General features: G+C 44.4%; 1 protein-coding gene across 2 annotated transcripts; it reads left to right on the top strand.

Moving 5' to 3' along the window:
• Positions 1-6994: 6994 nt before the first annotated feature.
• BABAM1 (BRISC and BRCA1 A complex member 1) lies at positions 6995-19059 on the top strand. Of its 2 annotated transcripts, none has more exons than XM_072601321.1 (9): positions 6995-7114; positions 9727-10058; positions 11773-11831; positions 12494-12614; positions 13424-13502; positions 14075-14099; positions 14278-14407; positions 15598-15684; positions 18641-19059. In XM_072601321.1, exons 2-9 carry the CDS (start codon positions 9783-9785, stop codon positions 18839-18841), a joined length of 978 nt encoding a protein of 325 aa, XP_072457422.1. In that variant the 5' UTR covers positions 6995-7114; positions 9727-9782; the 3' UTR covers positions 18842-19059. The 2 variants fall into 2 exon arrangements, with proteins under 2 accessions (XP_072457422.1, XP_072457423.1); XM_072601322.1 differs by lacking the exon at positions 6995-7114 and adding an exon at positions 7329-7703.
• The last annotated feature ends 201 nt before the right edge of the window (positions 19060-19260 follow it).

Consider the following 19260-nt stretch of genomic DNA (forward strand, 5'->3'; position numbering starts at 1 on the left):
TGGGGTGGAACAGGGAAGACTTCCTGGAGAAGATCACTTTGGAACTGAGACAAGAAGGAAGGGCAGGATATTGGCAGGCAGAGATAGAGGAGGAGACATATTCTTCTACATGATTCTCAAAACATCCCATGGGAGTTTCATCTCCCCAGCCTGACTACAACAAGCTCCCCAAGGGCAGAGCTAGTTCTTTCCTTTCCCCTGTCTTTTCCCATACCTCACAGGATGCCTGGCTCTGGACTGGGCATACATAAATGCTAGGTTTTGATAGCTCAGATGGTCCTTTGAGGAGATCTTTATCTTGAGTTAGGAATGGCTAAAGTTAACTTGGCCACTGATTCTCTCTGTGACCTGATGCAAGTAACTTTCCCTGTCTGGGCCTCAGTTTTCTTATCTGTAAAACAATGTGTACTACATGACCTCTTTTTAAGGTCCCTTCTAGTGCCACAGGTTGACCGTTCATGGAGATATCATCAGTATCTCCTGGCCCAGTGGTTCTTGATCTGCAGGCTGCAGACTCCTGTCAATCTCAGAGTTAATGCAAAAGCTCCATGTCATGGAAGGACTGTCTCAGTGTAACAAATGAGCAAACAATTTATCTTCTGCAGGCTAAACAAATACTTTTGCTTATATATACACATATCACTTATTAAAATATACATAATGATTAATAAAATACAAATTCATCTTGCATAATGGATGCCAGTAATGCCACTGCTTTTCATGCCTGAAAAGGATGGGAACCACTACCTAGACCAAGCCCTTCCTTTAGCAGATGAAGAAACTAAGAATCAGATTAGGGAAGTGATTTGCCCAAGGTCACACAGATGGTAAATATCAAAGCTTTGAAAAACCTTCCATTGGAAGTTCTGGGGCTGAGCCCAGAGTCAGAAGGGAAAGAGAGCTTTTAGAAGCTGAGAAGAGATTCCAAAACCAGACCCAGCCAGCATGAGCCCCAGTATACATCTGACTGGAAGATACTTATCCTTCTAGGAAGGGTGAGTGAGTTGGGACTTCAGAGCTCCCATTCTATCCAGCCTCATTACCCCGGGAGTTACCAGAGTTGCAGTGGATGAAAATACTGGATCCTAGCTCACTGATACCCTCCTGCCTGCATTTATCAGACTCATACCAAGGGCCTGACACAGTCCCTCATCACCCTTGTTCCCTTTTCTTAACAAAGCCTGTGGGGATCCAGATACCCAAAGCCAAGAGTAAAGCTAGGACAGGGAGATCACCACCCCCACTGCTAAGGCAGGACCCCCAGACCCTCCCAGGTGTAATGGGTACCTCTGGCTCACAGTGGGGTCATCAAGAGAAGGAAAGCTTCAGGAGACCAGGACTCCCCCAGGGCTCCCTGTTACTGACAGAGTGAAAGCCCAGGCCACCAGTCCTACTAATAGGACCATCACTGTCAACAGCTGGTCAAGCCAGTGCCGGAAAGACTGGGGGCTGGACTCAGGGAAGTAGGATACCACCTCCCCCCTGTCACGTGGGTCCCTATTGTGTAGTTTCCTCCCCAAGGGCATGTGTTCCCTACACACCCTAGGACCAAAAGCAAGGAAGGAAGGAAATGAGGGAGGAGAATAGGGGGTGAGGGAGAGACTTGAGGGGATGAGAAACAGGGAGGGAAGTAAGGTTGTTAGAACTGAAGAGTAAGATGGGGCAGATCTAAGGGGAGTGAGTGGTAAGGATGAAGAAATGAGAATCAGAAAAAACTGGAAGAATCAGAATGGGAAAAAAATTTGGGAAGCATGAATGGGGAGAGAACTAGGAGAATGGAAATGGGGAGGCTAGGAATGATAGAACAAAATAGTAAGTGGATTATTGAAAGGCAAGATCCCTGAGAGAAATGAGTTCAAGAAGCCAGATGTGAATGGACTATATCCTGTCTCTACTGATGACATTCTAGAACAGGGTTGGCGGATATGATTGCTGAGCCACTGTCAGTGATCACTAAAAGTTCTGGGAGAAAAGAAGGGATCAGTCTTATAGGATTGGAGAAAGGCAAATGTCCTGATTTCCAATGGGCCACTGAGCTTTACTCAGTTCCAGAAAAAATTGTAGAACATATTGTAGCACCTTTCCTTTTTTTTTTTTTTTAAAGATAATTAATTTATTTTTAGTTTTCAACATTTACTTCCATAGATTTTGAGTTTTTAATTTTCTCCCTCTGCCTCTCCTCCCCCCTCACCAAAACAGCATGAATCTGATATAGGCTCTACTTATACATTCATATTAAACATATTTTCACATTAGTCATGATGTAAAGAAGAATTAGAACTAATGGGAAAAATCATGAGAAAGAAGAAACAAAATGAAACAACAAAAGAAAAGGAGAGCAAATAGTCTACCTCCATCTGCATTCAGACTCCAAGGTTCTTTCTCTGGACATGACTAGCACTTTCCATAGTGAGTCTTTTGGAGTTGTCTTCAATCCCTGCATTGCTGAGAAGAGCTAAGTCTATCAGTCAGTCATCGCACAATGTGGCTTTTACTTAGTATGATGTTTTCCTGGTTCTGCTCACTTCACTCAGCCTCAGTTCATATAAGTCTTTCCAGGTTGTTCTGAAGTCTCTGCTTATCATTTCTTACAGCACAATAGTATTCCATTACATTCATATGCCACAACTTGTTCAGTCATTCCCCAACGGATGGACATCTGTAGTACATTTTCCAAGGCTATTTCTGCAGCTCCCACTTATACTTTGTACTGTACTGGCAGTTACTGTCCTGATGGGCTTAATATCCAGAGAACAGATGCTACTACCAATTTTAGGGATCACCCAGAGAGGCTAATTACTAGTACTTTGTTCACAAGCCCCCACCGGTGTGCTTCCCATTTTGAATCAGTCAGACTTAATTTGCTTTTTCACAAAGGCATTTGCCAAGGTGGTATAGTAAGAGGAGTGAGGAAAAAACATATTCTCAAAGATCTGGGTGTAGTCTCTCACAAAAACAGACGACATCCATGGGAAGAATGGATTCAAATTTAAAATAAAATAGTGGTGAGAACACTTATGGCCAACGGATAAAATCAGAACTTTTGGTTACTATATGTCCTTTCTTTCTTACTGCTCCCAGAGCCACTACCTCAGGTCAAGCTCTCAATACTTTTTCCCTGCATTCTTCAACAGGCTCTTTATCCTTCTCTTTGCCTCTAGTCTCTTCCTACTTCAATCCATCCTACACACTGCTGCCAAAGCACAGATGTATCCACAAGTCTCCTCAACTCAGTAAATGCTAGAAGTTTCCTGTTGCTTCTAGAAATAAATACAAACTCTTCCATTTTGCTTCTAAAGTTCTACACAACCTGATCCCAGCCCATCTTTCCAGCCTCCCCGTCCTGCACTCTGTGATCCATCCAGGCTGACCTTTGCTCCTCCTATACAACACTTCCTTTCCTCTCTCCATACCTTTGCCCTCACCATTCCCCAGACCTCTGCTGTCATAAAGTCCCTCTCTTCCTTTAAGACACAGCTCAAGCACCATCTTCTGCATGATCTTTGCTGATCCATCCCCACCTGCTAGTGCCCTCCCTCCAAACTACTTTACATTGAATGACTTTGTATATATTTGTATTTATTCACTTTAACTGTCTACTGTGGCTCCCACTGCTTGGAAGCCAGGCATGTTACGCGTCTCTTCTCTCCCAGGATGCTTCAGTACTCTTAAAGAAATTTAAGGGAGGGTTAGTCTCTATCGTTGGCTCCAGCCCCCAATGATAATATTCCTCTAATTTTAAAGATCTCCTACATCCTAGTTCCATTTAAGCACTTAACAGTCAGATTAGTTTTTACAAAGGAATATTTATTTCAAAGGTGTAACAAGAACAAACATACAAAACATCCCTTCAAGATGCAGCACCTTGGTCTCTGGGGAGGGGAAGAGGATCAGGTTCACAGCCTAACTCACTTCCTACATAGCATAGTCCCACCAAGTTCCAAGTCCAAAACCTTCCCTGTGCTTGAGTCCCAGGCACCTGGTTTCTTAGGGCTTCCTTGGTGGCCAGGCAGAAGCATCCAGCATGGAATCTGGCCATCAAGGTCACTGCGGCTGCTGTAGATTGTACAGCTTGCAGTTAGAAATGAAAAAGGTCAAACAAAACAGAAGTAAACCCAAAGGCACAGGGCCTAACAAGAGGGAGGGGAAGGTAATATGAGAGAGAGAGAGAGAGAGAGAGAGAGAGAGAGAGAGAGAGAGAAAGGAGAGAAGGGGAATGCAAAATGTCTTCTTCCAAAGAAAGAACTATGGAATTGGAATGCAGAATGAAGCAGACTGTTTTCTCTTATGCTATATTTTGGTTTGGTTTTGTTTTTCTCATGGTTTCTCCCATTCGTTTTAATTCATCTAGGCAACATGACTAATGTGAAAATGTGTTTAATAAGAATGTAAGTGCAGAACCCATGTAAGATTGCATGCTGTCTCAGGGAAGGAGGGGGGAAAATTTAAGACTTATGGAACAGATAGTTGAAAACTGAAAACAAATAAATTAATAAAAAAAAAAGAAAGAAAGAAAACAGAATCTGGTCCCTGACTTCTTCTACACGATATTTCCATATTGAGTGACATTGGCATGAACAAACATGTTTCATATTATACCATATATGTTTTCCATGTGCTTGCTGTCACCTCCATCAGAACGTAATGTCCTTGACAGTACAGATTGTTTTATTTTTTTGTTTACATATCCAGGGGTGTGCTGGTAAGTGTTTAACAACAGGCTTTCCAAATATCCGTGACACGCTTTTAAGTTTTATCTGCATTATTAATATTTTCTCCATTACTTTCTTAAGTCCAGACAATCAGCAAAACAGTAAATCAAACCTTGGTCTGGAGCATGTGGTGATTTAAAAAAAAGTCTTCTAAATGCTCATACTGAAATTTTAATAACCAGTTCTCATGAGCTGGTTGCAGAAAGTTAGGTTGGTATGGCAGTTCCTTAAAATAAGAAAGCAATGACGTTTGCCTCATTGATTGATTTTTTCTTTCACTTAGGATTGTAGGATTATTAATTGTAGGATTATTAATTGGCCTAATTTCAGTTTTGCTGTTCTTCAGGGAATAAGGAGGCCTGAGGAGAGGGAGAGAGATGGGGAATGGCCAGTTGGTGGAGCAGTCAGAGCACATACCACATTCATTGATTAAGTTCGCCATCTTTTATGGGAGAGGTTTATGGAGCCCCCAAACAATTACAAAAACAATTGCAATGATCAAAGATCATTGATTCAGAATTGCCACCAATGTTCAATTTGTGAAACAAAATAGTAAACACCCCCCACCACGTCTTCAAAGAGCAACGAAACAAGGTATGTAAGTGCTTAGTACAGGGCCTGTACATAGGAGGGCCTAAATAGTACCTATTATATCATATCATATTTATATATCTATATATTATATTTACATATACACATAACTCTTACCTAAACATAAATATTACCTATTATTATATTAGAAGAGATCTAAATCAAGACAGGAAAATACAGGCCTTGAATCCACAGCAGTTGATTGGAAAAGTTGATTGTTGATGAATGACTGGAAAATGCAGGCCTTGTGTCCACAATGGTAAGGACTGGTTGAACTGGGGTGTTTAATCTCAAACAGAGAAGGCTGCGTTTCAAAGGGAGAAGGGAGGGGAAATGAGGAGGAATTCAATTTGTTCTATTTGGTCCTAAAGGGCAGAGCCAGAGAATACAAGAGGCAGATGTAGCATACCTGTAACACTCTGAGATGTGAAGAACTTCCTCACAGATACAGAGGATTTCAGGGTGAAACAGACTGCCTTCAAAGGCATTGGGCTGGTGTCTTCAAACAGCAGAGGATCATTTGACAGGTAAATAGTAGAGGAGAGTCTTGATCATGTTGGATAGGATAGATGTATCCTATCTGGTGGGATCTGGTGGGTCTGCCTGCCCACAATCTCTCTCCACTCTAACCCACTTTCCATTCAGCCATCAAAGTTTTTTTCCTCAAGGGCAGTTCTGACCACATCAGCCTCCTATTCAATAAATTCCAGAGGCTTCCTATTACCTCTAGGATCAAATGCAAAATGCTCTGTCCTCACAAACTAGTCCCACTCCATTTTTCTTGCACTTACTCTTTGTCATGTACTAGTAACAATGGTCTCTTGGCTGTTTCAGCAACACCCCATCCCTTGACTCCAGGCATTTTCTCCCACTGTTCCTCATCTCTGAAATGGTCTCCCTTCCCATCTCTGCCTTCTGGCTTCCCCAGCTTCCTGCACATCCCATCTATTCTACAAGAACCTTTTTTCAACCCCTCTTAAACCTAGTGCCTTCCCTTTCATAATAATTTCCTATTTATTCTGTCTGTTTGTGCATAGTTTTTGCTTGTTGTTTTCTCACTAGCTTATTTGTACATGTTTTTGGAGGTTATGAGTTCCTTGAGGGCAAAAACTGTTCTTTGCTTCTTTTTGTATCAAAGTGCCAGGCATTTAGTAGGTGCTTAAATAATTAATGATGAGGGTTTGCTGAGTTAACTGGAGTAACTAGGAAGCTGTGTTTTTTGGGTCCCCACACCCCTTGGCTTTCATGAAATTCCCACTAACCTGGGATAGTATAAAGAAAAATAAACTCTGGGGTTTATCAGGGATGTGTACATAAAAATAAAGATGAATTTTTCATAAAAAGCTTTATTCAGTAAACAACATTTGTTTCACTAACACCTTCTGGAATACTTCAGTGGGATGACATGGTTATTTACTATACATTCCCTCAAACCCCTTGACAAGTTTTTCTACCCCTGGTAGACCCCCATGTTCTGAAAAGGACAAGTGGAGAAATACAGAGGGCAGGGAGGAAAATTAATCCCAAGCCCCGCCCTTAGCCCTCAGGCCCCGCCCCTGGCCCTCAGGCCCCGCCCCCAGCCCCCGCCCCCAGCCGATCCTGTCAGTCCGGGCTTTACGTGTTCCCAGGTCACGCCCCCTACGGTCCCTCCTCCTGTTCATTTTTCCTCGTCCCACCTCCGTCTTCCGGAAACTCCGAGGACTCCCAGCAGGCCCTTCGGCGGCCCCATTTCCGGAGGTGGGGAAGAACATGGCGGCCTCCAGGCAGAGCTGCCGCTGCTGAAGCGACAATAGAGGAAGCGGCTCCGGGAGGTGAGAGCCGAGGCGAGGACAGTTCAGGACAGGCTGCGGCGGAGCTTCCGAGCCCCGGCCGGAACCCAGCGCCTGGGGAGGAAGGCGAGACTGGGAGGAATGGCGGGCCACGACCGCTGGTGTGGAGGGCGGGGTCAGGGGCCACACCTCTCGGGGCCTCAGCATCCCCCCCCAACCCGGGAAATGACCGTGAGGCCCCTCCCTGCGCCTGCGTTAGGTGTCCCGCTGGCCTGGGTGGTTATTACTGGTGCTTGGTGTATCATCTACCGCCTCCGTGCCTTTGCACAGGCGACACTGACCCCTCATGCCTGGAGTGCGTTCCCTAGAATCCTTACTTCTTTACCAGGCTTAACTCGGAGCTCTCTTTCCTGCTCCCCTGAGCAGCTAGCGCCTCTTCCGGAAATCCCCTTGTGTTTATTTCCTGTGTATTTTGTGTTTATATGTAGCGTCTGGTATTGGCTCCCGAGTGTCCCCTGCTTGAGGGAGGGGTCTCTTTGGCCTTTTTGTGTCCCCAGTGACTACCGCCTGCCGGCCGACAGCCAATATTACTTCAAGCTGGGGAGATGCCAAGGGCCCTTCCGACTCCTAGGTCGGTATTCCGTATTCGTCATTCCGAAGTCTCTGCCAGCTCCAGCATTCTTTGTCCTTTGTTCTAAAATCCCTCCCAGCTCTGACACCCTGGGTTCTAAGGGCCCTCCTAGGTCTGACATTCCATGTTCTAAAATCCCTCCCAGCTCTGACACCCTGGGTTCTAAGGACCCTCCTAGGTCTGACATTCCATGTTCTAAAATCCCTCCCAGCTCTGACATCCTGGGTTCTAAGGACCCTCCTAGGTCTGACACTCTGTATCCTTTGTTCTAAAATCCCTCCCAGCTCTGACTCCCTGGGTTCTAAGGCCTCTCCTCCCCACAAAGCTGACATTCAGTGTTCTGATGGCCCTTTTAGCTCTGATATTCTGTGTTCTAAGGACTCTACAGCTTAAGGACCCTCCTAGCTTTCATATTCTATGTTCTAAGACTTTTTCTAATTCTGATATTAAGCATATACTTCCTTGCCCTTTCAAAGCACCCACAGATTGAGTGTCACTTGTTCTCACCTCTCTTAGACCAGACCTTAGACCTTTTGTTTAATCACACACTGGAAATATTGGAAAGAAGATAGAGTTCCATGGTATATAGCAGTAAAAATTTCTTGCATCACTGTGGCCCTTCATGGCATGGTTTATGAGTACATTATCTCTGTCATTCCTCATGGTACAAGGTTAGGATTAGTGTATCCGTTTTTCCACTTAATAGTATTTTATTTTTTTCAATAACATGTAAAGATCATTTTCATCATTCATTTTTATAAGATTTAGAGTTCTAAATTTTTCTTCCTCTCCCCTCCCCTCCCTAAAAGAGAAGCAATCTGATATAGGTTATCCTGTTAAAACATATTTCCACATCAGTCGTGTTGTGAAAGAGGAATCAGAACAAAAGGGGCAAACCACGAGAGAGAAAAACAACCAAAAAACCCAACACAAATGAAAATAGTACACTTTGACTTGCGTTCAGACTCCATGGTTCTTCCTCTGGGTTTGGAGAGCATTTTCCATCATGGGTCTTTTGGAAATGTCTTGGATCCTTGTATTGCTGAGAAGAGCTAAGTCTGTCATAGTTGATCATTGCACAGTGTTGCTGTTACTGTGTTCAGTGTTCTGGTTCTGCTCACTTCACTCAGCATCACTTCATGTCTTTCCAGGTTCTTCTGAAATCTTCCTGTTCATCATTTCTTATAGTACAGTCATATTTCATTACATTCATATACCACAACTTGTTCAGCCAATCCCCAATTGATGGGCATCCCTCAATTTCTGATTCTTGGCCACCACAGAAAGTGGGGATAAATATTTTTCTACATGTGGGTCCTTTCCCCTGTTGTATGACTTCCTTGGGATACAGACCTAGTGGTGGTATTGCTGGATCAAAGGGTATGCACAATTTTATAGCCCGTTGGACATAGCTCCAAATTGCTCTCCAGAATGGTTGGATCAGTTCACAACTCCACCAACAATGCATTAGTGTTCCAATTTTCCCACATCTCCAGCATTTATCATTTTTCTTTTCTGTCATATCAACCAGTCTGGTAGGTGTGATGTGGAACCTTAAAGTTGTTTTAATTTGCATTTCTCTAATCAGTAGTGATTTAGAGCACTTTTTTTGGAGGGGGAAAGGCAGAGTAATTGGGGTTGCCCAAGGTCACGCAGCTAGTAAGTGTCAAGTGTCTAAGGTCGGATTTGAATGCAGGTTATCCTGCCTCTAAGGCTGATGCTGTATTCACTGTGCTGTCCCTAGAGCATTTTTTCCTATGACTATAGATAGCTTTAATTTCTTCATCTGAAAACTGCCTGTTCATGTCCTTTGACCATTTATCAGTTGGGGAATGATTTGTATTTTTATAAATTTTGACTCAGTTATCTATATATTTGAGAAGTGAGGCCTTTACCAGAAACACTGGCTGTAAAAATTGTTTCCCAGCTTTCTGCTTTCCTTGTAATTTTGATTGCATTGGTTTTGTTTGTGCAAAATGTTGTTAATTTAATGTAATCAAAATTATCCTTGGTACTGTTTCAGAGGAGGTGGCCTGTCTTCTGAACTGAGTTTCCAGTTTGATCTTGAGGTTCCCAACCATGGAGCCAGTAGAATCGGGAAGTACTGCAGATGAGGAGGAGGAACGAGTGATGGAGCAGAGGCCTCGGACTCGATCCAACCCAGAGGGAGCTGAAGACCGAGCCCTGAGTGCCCAAGCTAGTGTGGGGAATCGGAGTGAAGGGGAGGGTGAGGCAGCCAGTGCTGATGACAGTCCACAGAACCCACCCAGCACCAATGGCAAGCCCTGGCAGGTGCCGCCACAGACTCCAGAATTTCAGGTCCGGACTCCCAGGGTCAATTGCCCAGAGAAGGTGGTATGTATCAGCTTCCAGCTTGAAGAAACTGGGAGACTTTTGTTTTAGCACTGATTGTGGTAGCACAAGCCCTCAGCACAGAGTTCTCAATTGCACAAGCATGATGGCAAGAGAGGATCCAGAATGAGAGGACATAGGCAACCATGCATATGTATGGTCCAGAAAACTTGAGGGGTCCCATATCTATGAGTATGTACCTAGTATGAGTCTACCTAGGAAGAGACTTTTTACTTTCCTATTTCTAGGATACTATACCTAGTATAGGAATCAGGATAATTAAACACCAGAAGATTTTTATAATACTTTGCAGCCTGTTGTTGTCCTCTGGGATGCTGCTTTTATAGCAACCTTATTTTCACTTAAGTGCTGTTCTCTCTTCAAAGGCTTAGCTGAAGCCAGTTGGCCATGAGCTGATATTGAATTCCTTTTGTACCCCCTTCCCCAGCCAGAGTTGGGAGGAACCCGGGTTCTCATCTTGGCTTTGCAACAGCCCCCTCCCTGGGGCCTCAGTGTCCTCACCTATAAAAATGAATGAGTTGGAGTAAATGATTTTTAAAAAATTAAATTTTACTTTTTTCAATCAATGAAAGTCCATCTTCTTTTCCACCTCCTTTCTCCCCTCATTCTCCATGACCTCTTAATCCCTGGAGAATAAAATGAAAAGGCAACCCCTGTTCAAAACAGTATAGTGAAACAATAAATTCTCACGTTGGCCATCAAAAAAAATGTCCATCTGTACTCTGAGTCCATTACATCTCCATCAGGGGGTAGGAGGCATATTTTGTCTCACACATCTTCTGGAATTGTGATTGGTCGTTGAGTCAGTCAAAGTTCCTAAGTCTTTCAGAGTTGTTTGTCTTTACAATATTGTCATTAATATATTAATAGTTCTCTGGTTCTCCCTTTACTATGCATCAGTTTTGTAAGTCTTCACAGAGTTTTCTGAACTCAGTGATCATAAAAGTCTCTTCCAACTCTAATGGCCTAAAATTTTAGTACATTATCTCTGGTGAGGGTCAGAGCTGGGCTCCTTAGGACTTCCTGGAAGAACTGGAAATTCCTCCCATTCTACATGGAATAGGTGCCCACTGTACCCACTCCACAGTGAGTGGATTATATTATCATTACTAGCTCCCCTTTATAGTACTTCCCAGTTAACAAAGTACTGTGCACCTATATTGATTCTTGCCACAATTTTGCAAGGTAGGATTTTTTGTTCCCATTTTACAGACAAGAAACTGAGGCTCAGAGACACTAAATGTATTTTATCCAGAGACACACATGTACTAAATAGTAGAGTTTTAAAATCTTACAAAGAGTCTTATGTAGGTTTTTACTAAATCCTTGTTGTATTTTATCCAGAGACACACATGTACTAAATAGTAGAGTTTTAAAATCTTACAAAGAGTCTTATGTAGGTTTTTACTAAATCCTTGTTGGTTGATTTAAGCCAAAACCAAGATTGTTGTGTCTTAAGCGAATCCCTCTTTTTAAAAGAATCCCATTCTTGAAGTGACTTTTCTTTATCAGGAAAGAAGTCCTAATGATGGGGCCAGCGCAGTTGACTTGGGGTGACATTATTACTTTGCAGTTTGCCTGAGGTTCAAGGGGCTGAATGATTTGTTGGAAATGGGCTGGGGCAGGGTGGGTTAAGTGGGTGTTAAGTGTTTTTAATTTCCTTCTCTGTCCCCCACCCCCAACATCTTTAACACAGATCATATGCCTGGACCTGTCAGAGGAAATGTCTTTGCCAAAACTGGAGTCATTTAATGGGTGAGAGGGCTTTTCTCCCCTAATTTATAAGCATATTTGGACTCTGATCCTGCACTCCTTCCACCTTTGGATCCTTAGGTGAGGACAGATGGGAAGGTTGGAGCAGGAAAGGTGGTGGTCCTTGTGGTGCCTTAGAAGAGAGCAGAGTAGACCCATGTATTGGGGAAATGACTTTGGTAGCACATGAAGCATAAATTGGAGAGGAAAAGAGAAGACCAATTAGGAAGCAGTTAGACTAATCTAGTTAAGAGGTAAACTAGTCTGATAGCAATAGGAATGAGAGAAGACTGGAATCAGCGTAATTTGACAACTGGTTGGAGAAGAAGCATAGGGGGCAAAGCCGTTTGTATCCATCTTAGCTCCTTTGGTGGCGTATCAATTGTGATCTTAATTTGGAGGGAAAGGGGGACAATCCAGTTAGAGATCGATGGGGCAGAAACACAGACCATGGTGCCCTTTGTTGCATGGGTGGGTGGAGGTTGTCTTAGCCTGATTCTCCTCTGGCCTGGGATCCCATAGAACATAACACTGACTGACAGTGACAATGAGGAGTCCCCTGCGATTTAGTCTAGACAAGTAACCTCTTCATGGAGTCTCCATCCTTGAAAGGTGCCTTGGCATTGCCTAGAGGCTACTGAGTATCCTCTCTCATCCCTGACCAGCTCAAAGACCAATGCCCTGAACGTGTCCCAGAAGATGATCGAGATGTTTGTTCGGACGAAACACAAGATTGACAAGTGCCATGAGTTTGCCCTGGTGGTGGTAAATGATGACACCACTTGGGTGAGTGAGTGTGGAAGGAGTCCCTGCTCCTCCTTTCCTTCCCCTTCTGCTTCTTTTCCCTTACTCCTTTTCCATTTCTGGGGAAGAAATTAGGTTATCCAGCTCACCTGATCTCCAGCTTCCAACAAGGACCTTTCCCTTATCTTAAGTGAATCACAGATGGTCAAATCTAGGTGGACCTGACCTTACAAACACGCAACACAGGATGTCAGAGATGGGAGTGCCTTCTAATCCTAGACCTGGAAAGGATTTCAGAACATGGAACATAGAGCTAGCTAACCTTAGAACGTAGGGAGTCAGAGTTAGGAGAGAGTTTAAAATATTGGATGTCTGAACTGGTAGTGGGGTCTTAGCGATCAACTATCTGGTCTACACCATTTCATTTGCAAGTGAAGAACAAAATTCAGAGAGGGGATATACTTGTAGGTGGCAGAGAGTTGAACCAAGATCGCCTGACTGTTTGTCCAGTGGTCTTTCTGTTATACAGCTTTGTCTTTCTGTGACAACATGTAAGTTTGACCCAAGTTCATGAGAAACCAGACCACAGAGGCTAGGCATTTGAAGAAAACTACTGGTTAAATTGAAGCTCTCTCATTACTAAGCCCTTTAACTCCTCCCCCTTTTGCCCTGCCTCATATTCTCAGAAAACGTTGACTAGTCTAAGGGGGTTCCTGGGGATGGGGACTGTTCTAGGACCATTTGAGCTGACATATGGAAGAAATAATACCTTTCTGCCTATGGTTGTCTGGGAGATGGGACCTACAGACCAAAAAAGACAAGCAGGTAAGCAGCCCTGGTGTTGTTTTTAGCTCTCAGGCTTGACTTCTGACCCCAGGGAGCTGTGCAGCTGCCTCTACGACCTCGAAACCGCTACCTGCGTGGCCTTCAGTATCCTTCTGAAAGGGCCAAGGGGGAGGCTGGGGCAGGGGAGGGAGGGGACCTACAACACCTAGTGGTCATGTGCAGAGAGTGAGGGGTTCAGTGGCCCTGTAGACATTGCTCGGTACTAATGGCAACACCTCCAGAGTTGCAAGGAAGAGAGTTTCTCCCTTGATATAGTCAGCCTTGCCTGCTTCCCAATCTCTTCTCTTCTTTCCCCACATTCTGTTCTGCCCCATTTCTCCTTCCCTTTCCAGTCTTATGTTTTTCTACTCCAGTGCTCCTATGGTGACATGATCACCCCACAGTAATTGTCCAAAGCTCTTTGTCATCGTTGTCCTACCTGCCTTTTCCTGTAGTGGACTTGTACTCTTGTTTGTAAACTAGAATAAAAAGGGAGGGCTCCCCATCTTTTTCTGGGGCAGATTGAAATGAGGCTTTGGGAGATGTGAGGGTAACAGAGGACATCCAGGAGTTGTGGAGACCTTGAAGAAGGAGCCCCACATTTCCAGAGATGGCGATCTGGTCATCAGAGAACTGGCCTCTGGCATTTTCACTGGTCCTTATCTCTCCCATACCAGACTTGGACAGCCTGTTTAACCTTATGTAAGTTATCGCTATTATCATTTCCTGACACAAAGATTAGAAGGTCTTGGTGTTTTAGGCAGCATGATACTATGTTAGTTGGAAGTATTTTGAAGTGCCCGACATGCCATTTCTTAAGTTGATGGGAAGTCAGAGGTTCTCTGAAATGTCACATACCCCTTCTTCTCTGCTGGTCTAGACAGCAGAAGATTGAGCTTCCAGTCACAGAGAATGTCCAGACCATCCCACCACCATACGTAGTGCGGACCATCTTGGTGTACAGTCGTCCTGCCTGCCAGGCCCAGTTTGCCATGATGGAGCCCATAAAGGTAGGTGAGAAAAAGGTTAGGCTGTCTGGAGAAGAACTACCCTTACAATTCTGATGGCCAAGTGATCAAGGAATGGGTTTTTAAAGTGAACTTCCTGGTCCTTTGCCCTGATCATCCCACTCTCCTTCTCAAAACCTGCCAGTGGCTTTCTGGTCCCTATCAATTAAAGACCAAAATCCTTCTCTTGACATTCACCACCCTTCTCAGTCTAGTCCCACCTTACCTAGCCTCGCCTCCCACTGCTTTATTTCTGGTATACTCCGCTCCAGCCCGACTGGACTGCTGAGCTCTCTGAGTTCATCCTGTACTCTTCTTCCTCTTTTCCTTTTTTTTTTTGTTTTTTTTTTTTGCACCGTTCCTATACATGGAACGACTTTTCCCTATTGCTTCCTGTTGACAGTCCACCTGCCCATCAAGGCTCAGTTCAGATACCACCCCCTCTTAAAGTCCAACCTGGTCTCCTTGAGTTACAGGTGACTCCTCCCTAGCCCATCTCAGAAAACGTCTCACCAGGCGGTTACCATATTCTGCTTTGGATTTTGTCTGAATACATTTCATATGTCCCTTGTTGGATTGTGAGATCTTTGAAGGCAAAGACCCAGCCTTCTTTATCCCGTCATATGCCCCTTCCCTCTCTCCTCATGGTAGTGGACACAGTGCAGTGCACCCAGTTACTTAGTAAAGGTTTGTTGGACGAAAGGATTGAGTGGACAGATGTGCCAGGAGGGGGTGAACAGGTACACCATAGCCATTTCCATTTAGACTGCTATCAGGAGGTACTTCCTCATTCTGGGTTGTTGCACATGAGCAATGGACTACTGTGAAATCTATTTTCCTTAACAGAGGAGAGAACACTCTTTGTCAGAAGATTTAGGAGTTAAATCTGTATGGAAGTCATGGAGTCAGTGCAGTGTTTCTTGCCACCTTAAAGTTTTTGTCAGAGACCTTTAAGGTCTATGAAATGCATTATCCATATTATCACTTTGCTCCTCATAGTGGCCCTGTTAGTAGGCAGGATCATAGATATTAGCCCCATTTTACAGATAAAGGAACTGAAGCTTGAGATGCTAATGGTAAGAAGAAATTTAAACCCAGGTCTCTCTTGATTCCCAGGCCAGCCCCCTTTCTAGAAAAGCATGCTACCTTTTTGATTTCTGAAAAAAAGGTTTGCTGTTTTTCTTTCCCTGCAGAAGATGCTTCAGTGTCCGTATTTCTTTTTTGATGTGGTATATATCCACAATGGTACTGAGGAAAAAGAAGAGGAAACCAGCTGGAAGGTGAGATGAGAAATGAGGGCAAAGCTGCCAAGCTGTAGAAGAGTAAACTTGGCTTGAAGTCCTGGAAGAAGACTACCATTTTATGGAAGGGTTGGTGTCTGAGCATGTAGAAGGGGAAGCTGTGCTCTTGGAGAGCCAGTGGGAGGTCCTCCAGGACTGATCACGTTTCTGTTTGGACCTGGTTATGAGGTTGGTAGGTCAGGGGAATCCTAAGGACATCCTATAGTAGATTTTGGAAAAGCATTTGACCAAGGATCTCAGGAATAAATTGGAAAGATATAGATTCAGTCTTAGTATGAGTAGATGAATTTGGTGCTGGGTGAATGACTGGGTGCAGAGTGGTCACCAATCACTTCAGTGTCACCGTGGACTGAGGGCTCTAGTACTGGAGGGCCTTGGAATCTGTCTTTGACTCTTTGCAGTTCAACATTCTTATTAAAGCAGAGTTGGTGTGTTTATCAAATTTGTAGAGGACAAAAAAGCTGGGGTGAAGTTGCTAACATGTCATTTTATAATAAGATCCCAGAAGATCTCAACTGTCTAGAATAATGGGCATAATCTGGATCAGGGGTAGGGAACCTGTGACCTTGAGGCCACATGTGGCCCTCAAGGTCCTCAAACATGACCCTTTGACTAAATCCAAATACAAGGACCTAGAGGGCTACATGTGGCCTCATGGCCATAGGTTCTCCATCCCCGATCTAGTAAAATGAAATTTTATTAGGAATAAATGTAAGGTCCTACATTTGAGTTAAAGAATCACCAGCACACATTCAAGATATCAGGAAGTCTCTAGACAGATGTTTGTGTGAAAAAAATCTGGGGGTTTTAGTAGACCCCAGTATGACTAAGCAGTATGATATGACAGCTAGAGCAGCTGATATGATCCTTAGCTGCCATAGTAGAGGCATAGTGCCCAGGATGAGGGAGTGTGCTGTGACCCACTGTCCTCTGGCTTGATCAGACTGCATCTGGAGTATTTTGTTGAGTTCTCCCCAAGAAGGACCATATTTGTGCAAAATCTAAAGATCCAGAGGAGACCTGAGGGAGGGAAAAGGACCCACTAGGAAGATTTGATATCTGTCTCCAGGTATCCAGAAACCTGTGTAGTATAAGAGAGGGATTAGATTTGCTTAGTCTAGGAAGGCAGACCTAGGAACAGTGGATGAAAGCCAGAGGAGGCACATTTTGGCTCTAACAGAGTCAACGTAACATCTTTGTACCTAGAGCTCTCCCACAGTAGAAGGAGGTGGTAGGTTCCTTCTCACCAGAGAGAGACCTACCAGGCAGCCTGGCTAACCACTCATCCAGAATATTATGATTCCTGTTACTGAGTCTCTTCTAGCTTTGAATTTCTTTGATTCTGTGAGACTAAAGTAACGTCTCAGATCTGTGACACTTTACAGATGTAGAAACTGAGTCCCAGAGAAGTTAAGTGATTCTCTCAGAACCAGGAAGCTAACCTAGGGTTTCTGACTCTGGATCCACTACACTTTAACCCTGGGCTTAGCTCATTACTTCCTGAGTACCATGGTGGCTTGTTCCTGAGAAGGCAGGTCTCAAGGGGGAGAAGGTATTCATGAGAGTTTCCTAAAGCTCTTGAGACAAGATTAGTGTTTGAAATAAATACATGCCCACTGGCATATTGGCAGAAGGAGGTGACCTACCCCAGTGATAGAAGGCAGCCCCATTACTGCAAAAGTAACGTGTGTGCCACCAGATAGCATCTACCAAGCTTCCCCTTTGGTGCTTCCCCTGCTGCTCACACTAACTTTGGGACTTCCAGGAACTCTCCTCTGTTGCCAGTTTGTAAAGAAGTTGAACAAAGGAGGGTGTAAATGTGCTTTCACTCTGTAGTTTGGGCAGGGCATTTCCTCAGACACTAACTCACTGTTTGACTGTGGATAAGTCATTCCCCCACCTCCGAGCCTTAGGTTTCTCATTTGAAAAGTGTCTTTCAGGAGCAGGGGGAACTGCACCAGATGGATTCAGAAGTCCCTTCCAGCCATGACATTCTGGAGGGCCATAGGTCTTTGGGGCAAAAGGACAGACAGTTGACTTGTTGGCTGAGGAATGTGGAACCCTATCCCTCTGAATCTCTTCCAAATACCTCTCATGTATCATAGCCTGAAAAGGGTTGGGAAGCCCCAGCCTCAGTAACAAACTACATGGTTAAATAATACATTTGACCTTGGACTATAGAACATGGACTATTAGAACTAGTGGGGATCTGAGAAAAAGGAATGTCAAAGCCTAGAGGGACTCTAATAAAATGTTAATCCTGGGAGGGCAGGACAGGAATGATAAATGGCCATTTGTACCTTCAAGGACATCGAGGCTCAAAAGCAGTCATTATTTACCCAGTGGTACATGTCTCATAAGTGATTGAAGGACAAGGATAGGACTAGGATATCTTCTGACTCCCAAGTAGAGTTTTTTCAACCATCCTAGGCTGCTTCTGAAAAGCTGAGGCCATATCCGGACACATACTGGCTGTGTGACCCTGGGTGGGTCAGTGCCAGGGCCCTCAGGCTGCAATCTAAGACCTTCCTTTATGGGGAAGGGGCTGTTCTGCATGAGTGAAGGAATCTCTTCAGGAGCTCCAGATAACAATGAAATCATGGGTTTGGGCACCCCACCCCCAAAGGACAGGGCAGCTGTTGCCTGAATTTGCTGAAGGCAGTAAGTGTGGCATCCTGCATCAGCACCTAGTCTCACCCCCCAGCCCCACCCAAGAACATGGTTGTTTGAAGGTGGTTACTGGGTTTGGAGAGCCCTTTCTACATATTCCTGCCCCTAGACCTGGCCATTTTGGAATGGGGGAAGATCAGAGCTGGGGTGTCTTTACAGGGGACCTCTCTTTTGATTGCCTGTGCATAGGATCTCTCCTTTGTGTGTCCATGTGGATGCATATGTACCCATGTTTAAATGGTCTTTGGCCCCTTCTCACCCTCAGGACACGTACGCCCTCTTTGGAGGCTTGGATTCCAAAGGTACCAGCTACAAGTATGAGGTTTCGCTGGCAGGACCAGCTGTGGAGCTGCACAACTGCATGGCCAAACTCCTGGCCCACCCTTTACAGAGACCTTTCCAGACTCATGCCTCCTATAGCCTCCTAGAGGAAGAAGAACCTGCTGAAATGGAAGCCACCGTTTAAGGCCTGCCTTAAGCCTCTAGGCTCTTTGCTCTCTTTTGTGTGGGATGAATCCGTAGGCCCTAGAAAAGGGTCCTTAGGAACAGTGGTTGTGGCTCCAGTGGAGATGGTGGCTCAATCAGTGACTGATCTGGGTACATGGACCTGTCTTGCCACAATGCTAAATGCAGTCTGTGGGCCCCATGATGACTTTTGACTATGTATTAAATTGTCAACATCCATCTGGGTAGGTGTTGTCTTTTGTCCCTGCCCTGGTTCTTGACATTGTGCCTAGAATGAGGGGGATATTGCTGCCTTTTACACTGGGCAAATCACATTTAAGTACTTTGTTCAGTTGTGGGTGAAGCTTTGTCAAACATTACTAAGTTCTGGGCATAAAAATAAAAAATCTAGAGTCCTTATTCAAGGGGTATATATTCAAG

This window comes from Notamacropus eugenii, chromosome 4 (genome assembly GCF_028372415.1).
Source record: "Notamacropus eugenii isolate mMacEug1 chromosome 4, mMacEug1.pri_v2, whole genome shotgun sequence".
NCBI lineage: Eukaryota > Metazoa > Chordata > Mammalia > Diprotodontia > Macropodidae > Notamacropus > Notamacropus eugenii.

Excerpts from the sequence above, each read along its gene's own strand:
- BABAM1 (XM_072601321.1), top strand. The coding sequence starts at position 9,783 with ATGGAGCCAGTAGAATCGGGAAGTACTGCAGATGAGGAGGAGGAACGA. Across the intron at positions 11,832-12,493 it reads AAACTGGAGTCATTTAATGG|CTCAAAGACCAATGCCCTGA; the intron begins GTGAGAGGGCTT and ends ATCCCTGACCAG. Across the intron at positions 12,615-13,423 it reads TAAATGATGACACCACTTGG|CTCTCAGGCTTGACTTCTGA; the intron begins GTGAGTGAGTGT and ends TGTTGTTTTTAG.